Source organism: Haliotis cracherodii, unplaced genomic scaffold (genome assembly GCF_022045235.1).
Source record: "Haliotis cracherodii isolate W230 unplaced genomic scaffold, xgHalCrac1.p SCAF_7, whole genome shotgun sequence".
NCBI classification, from domain to species: domain Eukaryota; kingdom Metazoa; phylum Mollusca; class Gastropoda; order Lepetellida; family Haliotidae; genus Haliotis; species Haliotis cracherodii.
Genome location: NW_027266330.1, coordinates 36,503,476 through 36,522,953, shown reverse-complemented (window position 1 = coordinate 36,522,953; position 19,478 = coordinate 36,503,476). Strand labels below are relative to the sequence as shown.

General features: G+C 41.9%; 2 protein-coding genes across 4 annotated transcripts in view; both read right to left on the bottom strand.

Moving 5' to 3' along the window:
* The window catches only part of LOC139447223 (peptide methionine sulfoxide reductase MsrB-like), a 43,245-nt gene that overhangs the window by 21,482 nt on the left and 2,285 nt on the right, over positions 1 to 19,478 (bottom strand). Inside the window, exon 1 of one of the 3 annotated variants that reach the window (XM_071228457.1) lies at positions 14,119 to 14,165. The exons of the other annotated variants lie outside the window; for them this stretch is intronic. The gene's annotated coding sequence lies outside the window, so the exon portion shown is untranslated. Of the gene's footprint in view, positions 1 to 14,118; positions 14,166 to 19,478 lie in introns of those variants that run through there. 3 annotated transcript variants of the gene reach the window in all.
* Positions 6,089 to 6,991, bottom strand: LOC139448847 (uncharacterized). The gene has a single exon (XM_071230371.1). It carries the CDS (start codon positions 6,989 to 6,991, stop codon positions 6,089 to 6,091), a length of 903 nt encoding a protein of 300 aa, XP_071086472.1.

The following is a 19,478-nucleotide window of genomic DNA, read 5'->3' as shown; positions in this document are numbered from 1 at the left end:
GACCAGTTTACCTTTGAAATAGTTACAGACATGACAATCACAAGTGAATATGGGATTTGAATCCATGACATTGGTTGGTTGGTTTGCTGTTTAACGCCGCACTCAGCAATATTCCAGCTATATGACAGCGGTTTGTAAATAATGGAGTCTGGACCAGACAATCCAGTAATTAATATCTTGAGCATCGAGCCACGTAATTGGGATCAATGAGATGCATCAACCAAGTCTGCGAGCCTGACCACCTGATCCCGTTAGCCGCCTCTTACAACAAGCATAGTCGCCTTTTACAGCAAGCTAGGTTGCTGAAGACCTATTCTACCCCGGATCTTTGCAGGTCTGAATCCATGACAAGCAGATCCTGAGTAGCCACATAAAAGTAAACACAAAGCAATAAATCAGTGAGTATACCACTCGAGGGTCTCCACGCTAAATACAATCAAGAGAATCAACACAATACCTGTGTTTGCAGTAAACATGCGATCTTCAGCAGATAGACGTACACTCAAGCCCTACAGCAGGGAGATGGCTGACCAGTGACTACACTGACGAGCTGTGTAGCCCAGACTGTGCTACCAACTGCAGTGTTGGGAGGAATCAGCTGACCAGGCAATCATGTTTTTATGGTGATGAGAGTTCATGTTATCTCCTGTATTTCATGCCAACACTTGAGGTGATATTTAAAGGGTCAGTAGGGGTCAGTCACGGTCAAGATGGTCTGCTTGGGACTGTTAGGCAGAGGTTCGAGAAGACTTCTTCACGACTGAAGAATGCAAATAAGCTGCCCCATGTAAATCTAATGTTCCAAGATCGATAGCCGTGGGGACCTGGGCTTAATGTTAAAATCATTTTTATTTGCCCTTTGCCAATCTGGCTGAGGCCTGGGACAATCACATACCCACAAAACAGGAGTTGATATAACTGCTGGTCCTACCTAACTGGCCTGTGGCCAGCACAAACAGAAGAGGCCCTCTGTTAGTTGACATTAGGCCAGGCTATTATTTTCGTGTTTACAAACTTTTTTGCGAAAAATCCTGGTAGGCAGGTGGTTACATTAGAAAATACATCTTAGAATTTATTTTCATTCTTTAAGAAGAACTTTATTTAAACATGTCGTTATGTCATGTGCAGTGTTTTTAAATAATGATCACAAAGCAACATATATTACAATTTAGCATATATTTTGTGGGGAATAATTGCAGTTGCCATAACCCCCCCACCCAAAGTTTTCAGATTTTTATGTCCACACTTTTTAGAACGTGAAGGGTCAGTAGATCGGGGGGGGCAGTCGGGTAGCCTAGTGGTTAAAGCATTCGCTCGTCACGCCCAAGACCCGGGTTCGATTCCTGACATGGGTACAATGTGTGAAGCCCATTTCTGGTGTCCCCTGCCGTGATATTGCTGGAATATTGCTAAAAGCGGCGTAAAACCATATTCACTCACTCGCTCAGTAGATCTGGTCACCATCATGGCCCAGTGGATCAGTCAACAGGCCTTGCTTACAATGCACCCTGAGGGTTCAATATAATGCATCAAAAACATATTCATAGTCTAAAAAAGCAATGAAAAAGTTTCCGAAAGTTTCAAAGATCACAGGCATAAAACACTCACTCACTCACTCACTCTAAATATTCCCAGGCTACTGGAAGTTAAGCACTGAAATATTCAGACAAACAATGTTTTGTTTTGACACTTGCTACATTCTATGCCAGTTACCTGTCATGGACTGTTCCACACTGCACCCCAAGGTGAAGCTATCAGTATACAACCACTGGTGTTTGGGGAAAACTCCTTAAAGTCATTCCGTGTTTTTATCAACTTTAACATATTAAATTTTCATAAAATGGATGTGGAATTAAAAATATGATTTTTGCAAAATGTCTTTTTTTCTTAGTAGTCTTTTCAATGCTTTCAGTCATGACAAACATGAAGAGCAGTTCAACATTGGAGCAAAAAAACTCCATTTATTTCAGTTTTTGTCATTTATTTCATGTGACTGACAAAATGTCATGTTCATTTATATCTTGACAACCAACCATTCAAATTTAGGGAAAAAGCTGTGAACATAAAATTATTTAGTTCAAATTTTGTGTTATTGCAGGATTGATATTTTGTATGTTTGAATCACATGTTAAATTCTAAATTAAAGCGCAAAATTCAATAGAAAAGCTTTAAAAAATAATGAAAATTTAGTGTATTGTATTCCGAGATTCTCCTGCACTTCAGCGGTGAGTTACAATATATGCAAATCATTCAGCGATTCCGGAATCACAGAATTCGTCTGTGACTTATGTACAGTGATCTGTACAATGTACTGCCTCTGTTGTCTGTGTTGTCTCCGCAAGGGGAACAGCCAACAAGCCTACAGACTCTCCCCCACATACAATGAGGCCCCTGTCTGCCAGCAAACACAGTATCACACTGTCAGACATTAATCACCTGTGTTGAGATCTATATCACGGGGAACCAAACAGAATACCTGTTTCTTCCTGTTTCAAGGTAAGTTAAGCATTGTGTGTAAAAACAAAGCCTAGTGTGTAAATGTAACATACACTACAAACATACAGACAGAATCAAGGGCAGAGCATGCGTACTCAAGGGAAATACAAGTGACGATTGTGTGTCAACTGGACTGACTGCAGGCCTGGTTTGTTGATTGCAGCCCTAGTGCATTGATTTGTTTGCTTATTTAAAGCCGCAGACGAGAGCCTGAAAGTTAGTGTGTTGTTTGTTGTTTAACGCCGCACTCGGCAATATTCCAGCTATATGACGGCGGTCTGTAAGTAAGTCTGGACCAGACAATCCAGTGATTGACAACATGAGCATCGATCCACGCAATTGGGATTGATGACATGCACCAACCAAGGAGCCTGTAAGTAATTCGGTTGGACCAGACAAGCCAATGATCAACAATATGAGCAACATCCCTCACTGTCGGACCTCATATCTGTTTGTTTGTTTGTTTGTTGTTTCCTGCCGCACTCAGCAATATTCCAGCTCTATGGCGGCGGTCTGTAAATAATCGAATCTAGACCAGACAATCCAGTGATTGATGTCATGAACATCGAAACACGCAACTGGGATACGATGACATGCATCAACCAAGTCAGTCAGCCTAACCCCCCGATCCTGTTAGTCTTGCTTATGACAAGCATTAATATAAGCTTCCTGGAAACCAATTCTAACACCAATTCCTCACAGGGCTATTGTTTTGTATCCACACATGACATTACTAAAACATTCCCCCTGAAAGGAGGCTGTCCCTGTCTTGTCATGGCTCGATTTAGCTATGTACAACATGCACTAGCGCAACCTATTATTGAAAAATGCATCGTAATATTTATGTCTACATGCACCATGATGCACCAATGGCATTTAAAAAAATTCTCACAACATCAATCTTTGATTATACTCAATACCTGTAAAACTTATTTACCATACATAACTAATCCCTGTGTTATGTGTAATTGGTCATGTTTCATTGAGCTCGATTTATTACGATAAGTACCACAATACATTGCATGCTAGGGCTGGGACGATACACCAACTGTGTGATTTGATACGTATCACGATACTTGCTCACGATGTGATGCGTATCACGATACTTGCTCACAATCTGATACGTATCACGATATACTTGCATGTGCTCTTATCTGTGGTGTGTCAGCCATCTTTTTTATGGACAGGATAGCCAAATACCTGGCACACGATTTACAGTTGGCAGTGTCAAGTATGGCACAATAGATGTAAATATTTACGTTTTCACTATTATATAGTACTACTTTTCACAACTAATTCTTGTTTGGTGTAACGGCTACTAAGCAAACACTGAAGATAAGCATCAATATATTTTACATAGCATGCGACTGTCGATTAATATTTGCATTGAGAAGAAAAAGAAAATCGCAATCGCCCAAAGCATCGTCCCACTACTACAGTCAACACAAGAGGACATCTATAGCAGGTATTAAGGAAGTCTTGTCACCTGACATGTCCGTCTCACCAGCTTGCCCTACGAAGTAGGTGACCATAACCATGAGAGAAAATATCAATCTTGGCATGACTTGAAATAGGATAAATGTGTCATCTGACAAAGATTAATCAAATATTCTATTCATATTAAACTTCAAACTTGACAAATCTCTGAAGTACAAATCCTTCCAAGCCTTAGGCCTGTCACCTGGCGCTTATAGGCCTGAACATGATGTATGACATAGTGTTGGGAACATAGTTTGATATCTAGGGAACTGCCACCAGTGTTTGAAATAAAACAAATGGCTATCAGGACCCACAGACTAATAGAAGCTGCAGGCCCTGACTGAACTCTTCAGGCCCTCATTTAAGAACCTACAGATTATTGTGATAAAATAAGTTGACATGTAGATTCAGACCATGATTGGTGAAGATACAGACCAGAAGAACCAATACAAAACTTTGAAACTATGGTACTGATATGAGATCACCAGCCAAGGGCATAAGAGCAGCCGCATGAAGATTTTGAAGAATACCTGCCACACTTTCCACTCCCATCCTCCATACACAGTCACCTACCTCCTCAACCAACTCATCCACCACTGCATTGCAACGACCACAACTACACTTTCCACTCCCACCCCAAGCAGCTCCTCATACAAGACGAACTACAACCTCCACTCTACACACACTGACGCTAAAGCCACCCTACACACTGACGATAAAGCCACCCTACACACTGACGCTTAAGTCACCCTACACACTGACGCTTAAGCCACCCTACACACACACACTGACACTTAAGCCCACCCTACACACAGACGCTTAAGCCACCCTACACACTGACGCTTAAGGCCACCCTACACACTGACGCTTAATCCACCCTACACACTGACGCTTAAGGCCACCCTACACACTCACGCTTAAGGCCACCCTACACACTAACGCCTAATCAACCCTACACACTGACACTTAATCCACCCTACACACTGACGCTTAATCCACCCTACACATTGACGCTAAAGCCACCCTACACACAGACGCTTAAGTCACCCTACACACACCACTGACACTTGAGCCATCCTGCACACACAACCTCCTTTGTACACAGTCACCTACCTCCTCAACCAACTTATCCACCACTGCATTGCAACGACCACAGCCACACTTTCCACTCCCACCCCAAGCAACTCCTCATAATAGACGACCTACAACCTCCACCCTACACACTGATGCTTAAGCCACCCTAAACACTGACGCTTAAGCCACCCTACACACTGACACTTAAGCCACCCTACACACTGACGCTTAAGCCTACCTACACACACACACTGACGCTAAAGCCACCCTACACACTGACGCTTAAGCCACCCTACACACACCACTGACACTTAAGCCACCCTGCACACACACCTTCCTTCGTACAGTCACCTACCTCCTCAACCAACTCATCCACAACTGCACTGCAACGACCACAGCCTATATTTAACTTCCACAAGTGACTATAACACCTCATCAGCCGATTACAGGCTAGAGTAGGTCCCCAGCAACCTTTGCTGGTAAAATGTGGAGGAAATTTAATTCATCATCCAAAATTGGCTTTCACAGTTGATGACGCTTGGGTCAAGCATTATCTCCAAGGTAATATCACTACAATTAAATTGCATCACTTTGCTTTGCAGACCAAAGTGATGTCATTGGTTACCAAGATGTCATCAAATGACATCACTTATCTTACCCGTGAAGATCCGGGGTAGAATAGGTCTTCAGCAATCAATGCTTGCCACAAAAGGCGACTATGCTTGTCATAAGAGGCGACTAACAGGCTTTAGGTGGTCATGCTCGCTGACTTGGTTGACACATGTCATCGTATCCCAATTGCATAGATGGATGCTCATAATGTCAATCACTGGATAGTCTGGTCCAGACTTGATTATTTACAGACCGCCATCTAATAGCAGGAATATTGTTAAGTGACATAAAACATGAACAAACAAACAAGCACCCTAATACACCACTACAACCCCCAGCCACTGCCACGCGAATCAATCCTCAACCCACACACACCCTCTCACACCTACTACCGCCACCCCCATCCCTCATCCCCATCCTTCATCTGTTACTTCACAACCCGCAATGCTCTACCCATGTCCTGTATCCCCATCTGGACCACCCGCAATGCTCTACCCATGTCCTGTATCCCCATCTGGACCACCCGCAATGCTCTACCCATGTCCTGTATCCCCATCTGGACCACCCGCAATGCTCTACCCATGTCCTGTATCTCCATCTGGACCACCCGCAATGCTCTACCCATGTCCTGTATCTCCATCTGGACCACCCGCAATGCTCTACCCATGTCCTGTATCCCCATCTGGACCACCCGCAATGCTCTACCCATGTCCTGTATCACCCGCAATGCTCTACCCATGTCCTGTATCACCCGCAATGCTCTACCCATGTCCTGTATCCCCATCTGGACTACCCGCAATGCTCTACCCATGTCCTGTATCTCCATCTGGACCACCCGCAATGCTCTACCCATGTCCTGTATCTCCATCTGGACCACCCGCAATGCTCTACCCATGTCCTGTATCTCCATCTGGACCACCCGCAATGCTCTACCCATGTCCTGTATCCCCATCTGGACCACCCGCAATGCTCTACCCATGTCCTGTATCCCCATCTGGACCACCCGCAATGCTCTACCCATGTCCTGTATCCCCATCTGGACCACCCGCAATGCTCTACCCATGTCCTGTATCCCCATCTGGACTACCCGCAATGCTCTACCCATGTCCTGTATCCCCATCTGGACTACCCGCAATGCTCTACCCATGTCCTGTATCCCCATCTGGACCACCCGCAATGCTCTACCCATGTCCTGTATCCCCATCTGGACTACCCGCAATGCTCTACCCATGTCCTGTATCCCCATCTGGACCACCCGCAATGCTCTACCCATGTCCTGTATCCCCATCTGGACCACCCGCAATGCTCTACCCATGTCCTGTATCCCCATCTGGACTACCCGACAACACAGTAGCACGAAACAAGATAGACTTGCACAAGTCTCTAAGGCAATAATTAATTGTTTAAATCATACTTTGTAGATTATATAAATTACAAGTTGTGCCTATAAAAGACTGCACTGTCCGCTTATCTAGACTTGCCTATTATAAGGATAGAGTTACTATACAACTATGGACATATTATTCAGTACAGACATGGAGCAAGGATAACTACAGGACTACATTAGCAGGGATCTATATGTCTCCATCTAGTCACTGACACAACCCAATACTCCATCCAGTGTTAGTGACCCCAGATAAACAACGCAGATACATCAGGCTCATCTGGGACCTCTCATATTCACCATGTGTACACCATATAGATCTGTGTTGCCAACAGTGATGTCAGCCCAGATGCACTGGTTCCAAAAATACTTCTGGTCTGAAGGTTGCCACATTAACCTCATACCACAAGTCCTTACATTAGGATTGCAGAACTGTTTACAGTGTACAGCAACACTATTGTGGCAGGTGTGCTGTTGCAGTGTGCAACAGTCTTACATCAAGTGTGCATATGGCTGTGTGACTGGGACCATGTGCCTTGTCCCAGCACTACGTAAGACAAAAATAAACAAATACCAAATTCGACGTATTAAGCACCCAGGGCGCTCTCAAATTAGAAATAGGGGGCTCTTATTAGAATATCATTTTGGTGAAAAAACCAAAGTTGAAAGATCGTAAAGATTGTAAATTTTGTGGTTTATGCTGACACAATGAAATGTTTATATAAGACAGAAATATTTTTCCAGAATCAAATTGCCCATAATTAAGGGTGCACATAACACACGAGTGCGTATTATACACTATTAAATAAGTCTTGTGTACATTGATCAATCGGAAGGGGTGCTAATTGGGATTGTTCACAAGCCAATATATTAGCAAATAATCGCCGTGGGAGCTTATTAGAGCGGGACCTGTATTACGTCGAATACGGTACTTGTGTTACAGGTAACACACACATACCAATATGGAGGAGAATTAGGATTATCAAATCTATGTTTGTATGAGTTTTCTTGACAGCGGATTGCCTGATTAAGATGTGACAAAAACATTTGTGTTAACCACTGAAATACAGCGACAATCAGCTTCACGAGATACTAGTATTTTATTTTGGAGCCTGAAATGTAAGTCAGACTGACCTGTACTCTGTGTCAACATGTTATTTCTCAGTCCCTCTATCCTGCATCTCCCCTCCACCATACCTGACATTCTTTGCCATTCCCTGCCCAGAATTAGAAATGTTTCAATAATTGCCTGACCCTTTGGCTAACAACTGGTCTCTGCAGAGTGCATCGATACTCTACCATCAACCTGTCAGTAAGTGAAACATAAACACACCGGTTATGGTGGCCATCAAACCCCTTCTACAACCACCTCACAACCCTTTTGCTGATAAACAAAAATCTCACCTCTCCAAACTGGCACTGTGTAGAATGTACACAATACAGGTTGCAAAAGTGGCACTGCCACCCCCACCCCATACCTATGTTTATGTATAATCAGGCTGTCTGCAGCCCTGGGAATACAGTAGTGTTGAATGTCTGTGACACTGCCATCACCACCACTACCCCCACCCCCACTCCATACCTATGTTTATGTATAATCAGGCTGTCTGCAGCCCTGGGAATACAGTAGTGTTGAATGTCTGTGACACTGCCACCACCACCACTACCCCCACCCCCACTCCATACCTATGTTTATGTATAATCAGGCTGTCTGCAGCCCTGGGAATACAGTAGTGTAGAATGTCTGTGACACTGCCACCACCACCACCACCACCACCACTACCCCCACCCCCAACCCATACCTATGTTTATGTATAATCAGGCTGTCTGCAGCCCTGGGAATACAGTAGAGTAGAATGTCTGTGACACTGCCACCACCACCACCACCACCACCACTACCCCCACCCCCAACCCATACCTATGTTTATGTATAATCAGGCTGTCTGCAGCCCTGGGAATACGGTAGAGTAGAATGTCTCTGACACTCCCACCATCTGGCACCACCACCACTACCCCCACCCCCACTCCATACCTATGTTTATGTATAATCAGGCTGTCTGCAGCCCTGGGAATACGGTAGTGTAGAATGTCTCTGACACGGCCACCACCACCACCATCACTACCCCCACCCCCACTCCATACCTATGTTTATGTATAATCAGGCTGTCTGCAGCCCTGGGAATACGGTAGTGTAGAATGTCTCTGACACTCCCACCACAACCACCACCACCACTACCCCCACCCCCACTCCATACCTATGTTTATGTATAATCAGGCTGTCTGCAGCCCTGGGAATACGGTAGTGTAGAATGTCTCTGACACTCCCACCACAACCACCACCACCACTACCCCCACCCCCACTCCATACCTATGTTTATGTATAATCAGGCTGTCTGCAGCCCTGGGAATACGGTAGTGTAGAATGTCTCTGACACTCCCACCACCACCACCACCACCACCACTACCCCCACCCCCACTCCACACCTATGTTTATGTATAATCAGGCTGTCTGCAGCCCTGGGAATACGGTAGTGTAGAATGTCTGTGACACAACCACCACCCCTCTTTTATGTATAATCAGTCTGTCTGCAATCCTGGGAATAACCAGTGTAGAATGAACACAGCACAGGTATATATATATAGACCCGGGCACATGTACTGTACTTTATACTCCAGGAACCTCCAGCCCGAATGAGGTCAGGTATGTTTACTAGCGTACACCACAACAACTGGAGACTTCAACCATCAAGTGTCTGTATCATAAATCAGGAGAAAACAATTACCATGTTTCCACACACTCACCATAAACGCATACCCTGGTTCAATGTCACCAACATGATAAAAGCAAACTGCATGTCTTGTTACCGAATCATGAGCTCCATGCATACACCAGTTCTGCAGACATTATCAATATCCATCTTGATACTGTGCGTAGCCTTATCTGTTAACGTGACTATCAACTGTTGCCTCATTACAGCTTTGACAAATCCGGGCAATTAAAAAGTGTCACACCGTAGACAATGACACTGAGCATGACAATGACAATCGGCTGGTGATAGAAACAAGAAGCGCCTATATTCCAAAACTGCCTCTCTAACATGTTTTAGAAAGCTGGGGTAAGAATGTCAGCTGACAAAACGACATGCAGTCTGTGCTGAGGAACCTGATAATCACCTGCTCACACTGCTGGACCGACTTATCTTCAACATGACGCCACACGTCAAATGTGGATAAAATGTGAGTCTCTGAGCCCTGAACTAAGGAGTGTTTGTTTCTTTGTTTGTTTGTTGTTTTGTCAATATTCCAGCTATAAGACGGCAGTCTGTGAATAATCAAGTCTGGGCCAGACAATCCAGTGACTGACATTCTGAGCATCGATCCACGCAATTGGGATACGATGACAAGCATCAACCAAGTCAGCAAGCCTGACCATCCTATCCCGTTAGTCGCCTCTTACGACAAGCATAGTCGCCTTTTACAGCAAGCATGGGTTGCTGAAGACCTATTCTACCCCGGATCTTCACAGGTCCCTAAGGAGTGAGTAAATTAGGTATAATGCAGCTTTCAACAGTATTTCAGATATATCACAGCCTGGTGTCAGAAGTGATTCTGGCTTTAACTCATTACCACTTTGGTACAAACCCACAAGAAGGGATTTGGTACTGACAAATAATTATCATAATCAGTGAGAATCTGGGATTCAAATCCACGATCATAGGTTTCTCCCATACCTAAGGGGCGCCGCTCTACAAAGCGAATAGCGGCCACCGTGACCCCTACTAGCTATGGAACACATGAAGTAATAAGTCTGGAAAACAGGTTTAGTAGTGAGGCTGTCAAACAACTTAGACAACTAGGCCACTGTGCACCCCTCAACCTAAGAAATCATTAATAGCAGGTATTATGTTGTTGTTGTTGGTTTGTTGTTTAACGCCGCACTCAGCAACATTCAGCTATATGACGGCGGTCTGTAAATAGTCAAGTCTGGACCAGACAATCCAGTGATTGATATCATGAGCATCAATACACGCATTTTGGATCGTGACATGCATCAACCAAGTCAGCGAGCCTGACCACCTGATCCCGTTAGTCGCCTTTTACGACAAGTCTTTTATGGTAAGCATGGGTTGCTGAAGACCTATTCTACCCCGTAACCTTCACGGGTCAGCAGGTATTATGAGTGGCTAGTTCTTGAACAAAGACGCCATGATAATTGATTAAATCAGAGTTTTACGTGACACACAAATCGGCATCCAGTACACAAAAGTGTTAAAATTAAAAAGAATATAGTGCATCCAGAGGGACACAAAATAATATTCATTGTGCCCACAGCGCATCAAGAGTGGTAATGGTGACATTCATTTCATCCATCAATAATGACCACTGTCCACATGATCATTGATTCATTCCCGGCTCTAAGAGTAATTATCAAAACACACAGTACACTACGCCATTTCATTACTGTACAGGACCATCATATTGCCTGCAAGGATCATTCAAATGAATGACTGGGTCTCCTGGACCCCTACTTTTGTAGACCCGTGAAGATCCGGGGTAGAATAGGTCTTCAGCAACCCATGCTTGTCATAAAAGGTGACTATGCTTGTCGTAAAAGGCGACTAACAGGATCGGGTGGCCAGGCTTGCTGACTTGGTTGATGCATGTCATCGATCCCAATTGCGTGGGTCGATGCTCATGATGTCAATCACTGGATTGTCTGGTCCAGACTCGATTATTTACAGACCGCCGTCATATAGCTGGAATATTGCTGAGTAAGGCGTTAAACAACAAACCAACCTACTTTCGTAAGTCAAGGCAAACCCACTGTTAGAAATTGGCACTAGTCCTATAGTCCTTGCCTAACTACCCAATGGTAAAGGTATCATAAGGACTAGTAGAAATTTGCCCTTTTTAAGTGTTTTGCTGTATGTTATCATTATAAGGACTAGTGGACGAAAACTGTTAGTTTCTAATCCTGAAACCCTGCTAAATGCAACTCGTTCACAGCTCACTTTGGAACAGTGGAACTCTGAGCAGTTAACTGCCATGTACCTTGAGACTTGACACAATCCATGTTCAGGAATACAACTTGAAAAATCTCACCTCCTTAAAGCAATTTCCTTGACAAGACTGCAGCCATAAATCACCTAGTGACGGCCTGACCGCATTGAAAATTGACCAAAATGGAGTACGACATCAAGTGACAACTAATCCGTTAAAAAGGATAATTGAATAACAGCAATGTCACAGCACAATGAAGTTAGTTAGAAAGGTCAAGTGATTATTTTGATTCTGGAGGATGTGAAACATTGCCCCTCCAGCAGCAAGGCTACTGTATCTCGCATCTCCACAAGCCCCAACTAGATGTCGGGGAATATTGATTCCAGTCTAATGCCTCCATTGATAAAAGTGGATGGGACACTTTCCTTGCAAAACTCACATGATCAATAGTAATTTATAAACCTCAAACTTTATCAAATTAGTTCATTGAAAGCTGACCAGGTGGAGCAGAACCTGATCGTAATGTTCAGAATTAATTGCACTGACATCTTGCATGAGAAGAACGAAATATTTTCAAGGCAATAATCACATAAATTCAAAGAAATGACAAACAAAACCACTTATTTCCCATTTTGAATCTAATCCTATTATCTTCTTATTTTATGTATAAACCTAACTGTCACTAGGGCTGAAAAGATTACACTATCAGGCGAATACGATTCATATCATGGATATAGGGTAACGAATACAAATATTCATTCACGAATACAATAACAAGTCAGCATTTGATGTATTATTTATGATATTCAGTGAAACAATAACAAAATAAATTTTGTTTGTTAATTATCAATTTATTATACAGTTATATACTGCACTTATCCAGGTACTAGTATCTGCTCAAATGTGACAATGACCAGAGATAAAAATATTGTCAAATTAAATATAAAAGAAAAAGAGTGTTGTCTTTGAAGAAATCTATGCATTGAATATCAGTGATCTTAGGATTGTATCATTACCCCCCCCCACACACACACACACACACACCCTCCCCTCCTCTTAATATAACATTTTGTCATGCCTCTCAAAAATACATGTAACATAACAAATGACTAGTCACTAAACAGACACGGTAATCCAGAGAAGATTAATTTTTCTTGTCTGTCTTTTTCAAATTTGAAATTTCTAGGAACACATAATGCCATTTAGGAAGTGGTCAAATGTTACAAATGGTATATTTGAGATAACACTTTCTTAGTAAAGTACAGATTCTACTTTTTGGGTTGAGTCCCAGTACAGGATTTGAACCCACACTGCCAGAGTGAGGCACCTAATTCCAGCACACAAAGTCAGCGATCTAACCAAAAAGGTACTGTATTTGACGTAATAAGCGCCCTGGGTACTCTCAAAATTAGAAATAGGGGCCTCTTATTAGAATATTATTTTGGTGGAAGAAACATAGTTGAAAGATAAATTTCATGGTTTATGCTGACAGCCTGAAATGTTCATATACGAAAGATATATTATTCCAGAATTTAATTGCCCATAATTAAAGGTGCATATAACACGGTGCGTATTATACGCGAATAAATAAGTCTTGTGTACATTGATCAATTGGAACGGGTGCTAATTGGGATTGTTCACTAGCCAATAAGCTAGCAATTATCGCTGTGGGCGCTTATTATTTTTAACGGGGCGCTTATTACGTCGAATACGGTACTTAAATTTCTACAATACATAAACAGAACTCACTGTTTCCGGTCAATGAACATCTTCTCAATTGCAAGTCTGATTGATAACAATGGTAACTCGTCGTTCAGTAAACTCTAAAAAAAATATCTATCTGAAAATTTCATTTTTTTCTCCATACCTACATTCAACAATATTTTTACAACCTTAAAAAAAAATGCTTTTGGTTTTGTTTCCCTAATGTTTGGTAATGTATCATCAACAAAGATTGATCAAAGGAGATTTATCCCTCTGTGATTTTCCAAACTGAAGTTTCCCATGTTTCTAGAACAGAACAAGCAACAAGCAACCACTGACAAGACTGCCCGCCCACAACACCTACATACCTTGCTTGAGTCCCAGTTACAGACACTGCTCTCTGTACAACTGCTTACATGTAGAAAACAGGATACTACTGGTCTCACAACAGGAGCCAGAACACGGAAGCTCAGAGCAGTATCCGGGAGATACCACAAGTAGCTGAGATTAACAGGCAGTGATAAAGGTAAACACTCCTTGCTGCAGGAAATGGTGGGGTGAGAGTATACATGTAGACTTGCTACAGGTCTCCTATCATGTTGCAGATTAACACACAGAAAAACAGCATTTTGTAGACTTGATACAGGTTTCCTATCTTGTGTTACAGATTAAAACAGACATCATTGGTAGATACCGGAATATTACCAGAATATTATCAGGGGACTAATATGTAGACTTGATACAGGTCTCCTATCATGTTGCAGATTAACACACAGAGAATCAGCATTTGTAGACTTGATACAGGAATAGTATCAGGGGATGAATATGTAGACTTGATACAGGTTTCCTATCTTGTGTTACAGATTAACACAGACCTCAATGGTAAACTTGATACCGGAAAATTATCAGGGGACTAATATGTAGACTTGATACAGGTCTCCTATCATGTTACAGATTAACACAGATATCACTGGTAGACTTGATACCGGAATAATATCAGGGGACTAATATGTAGACTTGATACAGGTCTCCTATCATGTTACAGATTAACACAGACATCATTGGTAGACTTGAATATTATCAGGGGACTAATATGTAGACTTGATACAGGTTTCCTATCTTGTGTTACAGATTAACATAGACATTATTGGTAGACTTGATACCAGAATATTATCAAGGGACTAATATGTAGACTTGATACAGGTTTCCTATCATGTTGCAGATTAACACACAGAGAAACATCGTTTGTAGACTTGATACAGGAATAGTATCAGGGGAATAACATGTAGACTTGATACAGGTCTGCCATCAAGTGTTACAGTCAGAGTAACAGAAAATCTCATACAATACAGTGATTATAACATGATTATGTTGACATAATGCAGATCGCCTATCATTTGTCACATATTAGCAGTTTCAAGAGACAGATCAGTGATCATAATGATACTCAATGTAGACTTGATACAGGTTTTACTATCAACACAGGAAGAAACAGTTTGGGGGGAGTCACATGTATACAGACTTGATACAGGTCTCCCGTGCTACAAAGATTTCACAGATCACCTTATAACCATGCACATCAAATATCATGATTGTCGAGTAATGTTAGATTTTTCTCCCTGTTATGGCAAACTTCAATCCTACATTTAGAAAGTGGATATAGAGACTTGTCGAGCACCATCAGCGATCTTACATCAGTGGTGCCAGCTACATACATGTTAGGATCTGTTGTCACCCATGTGAGCCTCAGTCTCGCTCAAGTCACGATGGTGTGGCCATCCCACAATGTCATTTGATGTTCAGCTCCTGGCAAACAACTTGGAAATCTCACTTCTTGACATAAAACATTAATACCTATCACATCCCACAAACTGACATTATTGATTTAGCGAGGTCCTTCTGTTGAGGAGTTTCCCTTATCACTGCTTTCAAATCTGTGTGGGTAACAATCACACTAGCATCCTGAGGACTTAATCACCTTGCCTCTTGTACATATATACACCACCGATCATTTGGGACCCAGTTTCATGGTTGTCATGGTGCAGTCAGAAACGGAATATTTTTTCTGCCACATCTGTAAGAATTCTTTTTCTAAAACTCAAAGCACATTTTCTCTAAGGGTGTAGAGGAAACAGTCCTGTTGTAAAATATGAGTCAACCATTTTTTCTGGCATCTTTGGAAAAAGTTATTGTTTCAAATGGACAGTCCCTTATGTGTCAATACTCTCTACATACAAACACACACCTCCAACCGCCTTTGGGTCCAGTAGATAGAGAATATGCCCAGAGAGTGGAAAGGCGGGGGTTCGATCCTCATCCTCATCATACCGAAAGACATTAAAAGATGGTACTCGTTGAAACTCTGCAGGCACTCCGCATTAAGGAGTTAACATTGACATTAACATTAACAAACATTAACATTAACAAATGTGTCTGAAAGGAGTATTCTGGTTAAAGTGAAGCATGGTATCTCAGTGGGCTAGCACTTTAAAATCGGCCTCAGTCTGGATTAGTACAAGCAGACACACAAATGCACATGCACACACACACATCCCTATATAAGTGTAATAATCCTGAACGCAACCTTAATTCCCATTTCACCTCACATACACCTTTCCCCACGCTGCCTGCAGCTGCAAGTCTGCCTGTTTAAAGGGCAAACGTGAAACATCCCACATGTTGCAACCAGGAACAGGTTGTCCCAGCTAGGTCATAGAGGTCATATCATTTATATTCCAGGAAAGAAGGCTTGGTTTTAATGCATAACACTTATTTACCTACTGTCTTGTCACTTTACATAACCTGCATATCCCAACACATTGTCGTAACATATGACTGCCATATTGCCTATATATCAGGGAGCTTTGTTGTAATATATGACTGCTATATTGCCTTTATATCAGGAAGCTTTGTTATAACATATATAACTACCATATTCCCTGTCATGTCACAGGAAATCTTGTTATAACATATATGACTGCCATATTGCCTGTATATATTGTTGTTTAATGCCGCACACAGCAATATTCCAGCCATATGAGTGCAGTCTGTAAACAATCAAATCTGGACCAGACAATCCAGTGATTGATATATCGATTAATGAGCATTGATTCACTCACTTGGGATAACAATGACATGGATCAACCTAGTCAGCGAGTCTGATCACCTGATCCCTGGGTAGTCGCCTCTGACTATATATCACATGACTGCCACATGATGAAGTGAATGAATTTCAAAGTCTGTTTTCACATGAAATTATATATGTCATCCCCATTCTCCCTGTCATGATACAAAAAGTCTTTCTCATGTCCAGACAATGTGACTGTGATACACTCTACCACAACACAGGATAACTCATATTCATTCTGAAAAAAATATGTCCTTTTTTTCTCACACAAAGTCAAACACCGTTGTGTTGAACTTACGGTTGTTTTTAAAAAACAACTTGATCCCTGCCAATTCAATTTTTATTCATCATTTTTCGGTTGCGTCGAATCCGAGAGCTCAAAGTATTTAAATAGGTTTCTTCAACTTCGACACACCAGTGTTTGACTGTATTCCAGATATTCCCTTTTGTATGACATATATCACCACTACATTCCCTGTGGTAATGCAGGAAGATCACTATCTGAAATCACATGATATATCGAGTATGAAAAAATAATATTGTGATACGTATCATGGTAAGAATGAATCTCAATTCACCGATTCACCTGTAATACCGCACACCCTTAGTCACCATGGTCATTTTCATGAGTTTATCATTACACTTGCAGAGCTCCAGATAAGCTGCCTATCTGTGTTATATACATATCAGAAATGCAGAAATATGCAGTAAAATAAAATCCAAGTGTATCAAATACGCAACAAACATTACAGATAAGCTACAAAAATAAAACTTGTGCGTATCATCAAAATATTGTGAAGTAAACCCTGCGTATTTGATTAGCAAATCATCAACTTATTTTGAAATTATAAACGGGCATTCCGTCAACCTTGCCAAACTCCACGATGACAGTTACATCATGATCATTTGCCATCACACTTACAGGTACAAAATGTCTGATTCAGAATTTTTTACCATAGTCCTGGCAAAACGTATTTGGATACATGTATTAAACAATCTGGTCATGCATACACTGAAGTTGACTAAGTTATATCTTTATTCCAACATATAAAGTTCAGGAGGAATGGGTGCATAGTCAGAAAGAAATGCAAACATTAGTGACTTGTAGTGCAACCATAGAGTTCTAGATAATTTTTGTCATTAAACAATATATCACGTGACTAACCCACTCGGTACCCACCCGCCCCGGGTACCCGATTTACACGTCCCAGCCCTAACAGGAATCTGCATATTTTCTTATACGGACAATTTGAAATAAAAACAGGATAAAGATAACATGATGTCTTCTATTACCTATTATAATCAGGGACCTATGTTGAAGACACTCCTCACACGTATCACAAATACAACAGTTGTAAATGAATTCATAATGCAGACTAGGGCTTGGACGAGTCAAAATTTACTACCCGGGTACCCATCACCCTATTACCCGACCCTACCCGGATACCCGCTGTAGATATCTAGAGATAAGTACAAACTGCCGATTTGGAAAAGTGTGACTGTAGCCCTTGCAAAATGTATTTAGATACACATGTAAAACGATCTGGTCATGCATACCCTGAAGTTTACTGCATGAAGTTTTATCTTAAATCAAATATATAAAAGTCAGAAGGAATGGCTGCATAGTCAGAACGAAATGGGTTGGTTGGTTGGTTTGTTGTTTAACAACGCACTCAGCAATGTTCCAGCTATATGACGGCGGTCTGTAAATAATCGAGTCTGGACCAGACAATCCAGTGATTAATATCATAAGCATCGATCCACGCAATTGGGATTGATGACATGCATCAACAGAACGAAATGGGAACATTAGTTACTTGTAGTGTAACCATAGAGTTTTAGATAATTTTTGTCATTAAACAATATATCACGTGACGGGTCCGGGTAGTCCGGTGGGTAACCGTGTCCTACTCAGGACCCACTCGACCCGAGTACCCGAGTTACCCATCCCAGCCCTAATGCAGACAGCTGTGTATCGTAGTGCAATATGACTGAAACGTTACACCCCAAAACCATCAATATTCATTTAAAGAATACCAACATGTTGCTTCATGTAGCATGTGAAATTCAAGCAAGCTTGCAATGAAGTTCCTAACGGCATGTTCTTCAGCATTGTCCAAACAAACTTTTCACTTAAGTCTGTAATTTCAGCATCTGTTGCGATGTTTTCACTTCATGCTGCCCCAACATAAACCACGGAAACATGCATCCCTTGAACACAAGTGATAACCCAGGTTAACTTACATATCACTTAACACTAACCCATGTCCACATAATGGGCGTATTTCATTGGAAACTAAGGGCCCAGCCTCCCCACAGCACATGCAGCAATGTGCACTGATAATATAGACGTTATTTATGTTGTATGCTACGGCAGATGGTTTCCCCTGGCTGGACTTGCAATAACATGCTCCTGTTCTAAATATCCACTAGGCTTGTGTGAAAACATGTCAGTGACCATGCTAGATCTTTTCATGGTAACATCAAGCCGATGAGGTTTACAATCTTGAGACAAACAGTGTTCATAACGTCACCTGCAGGTTGACATGTTCTTGGGTTTAGCAAGAAGCGCATGTCAAACTCACTAGCGAGCAAATTATC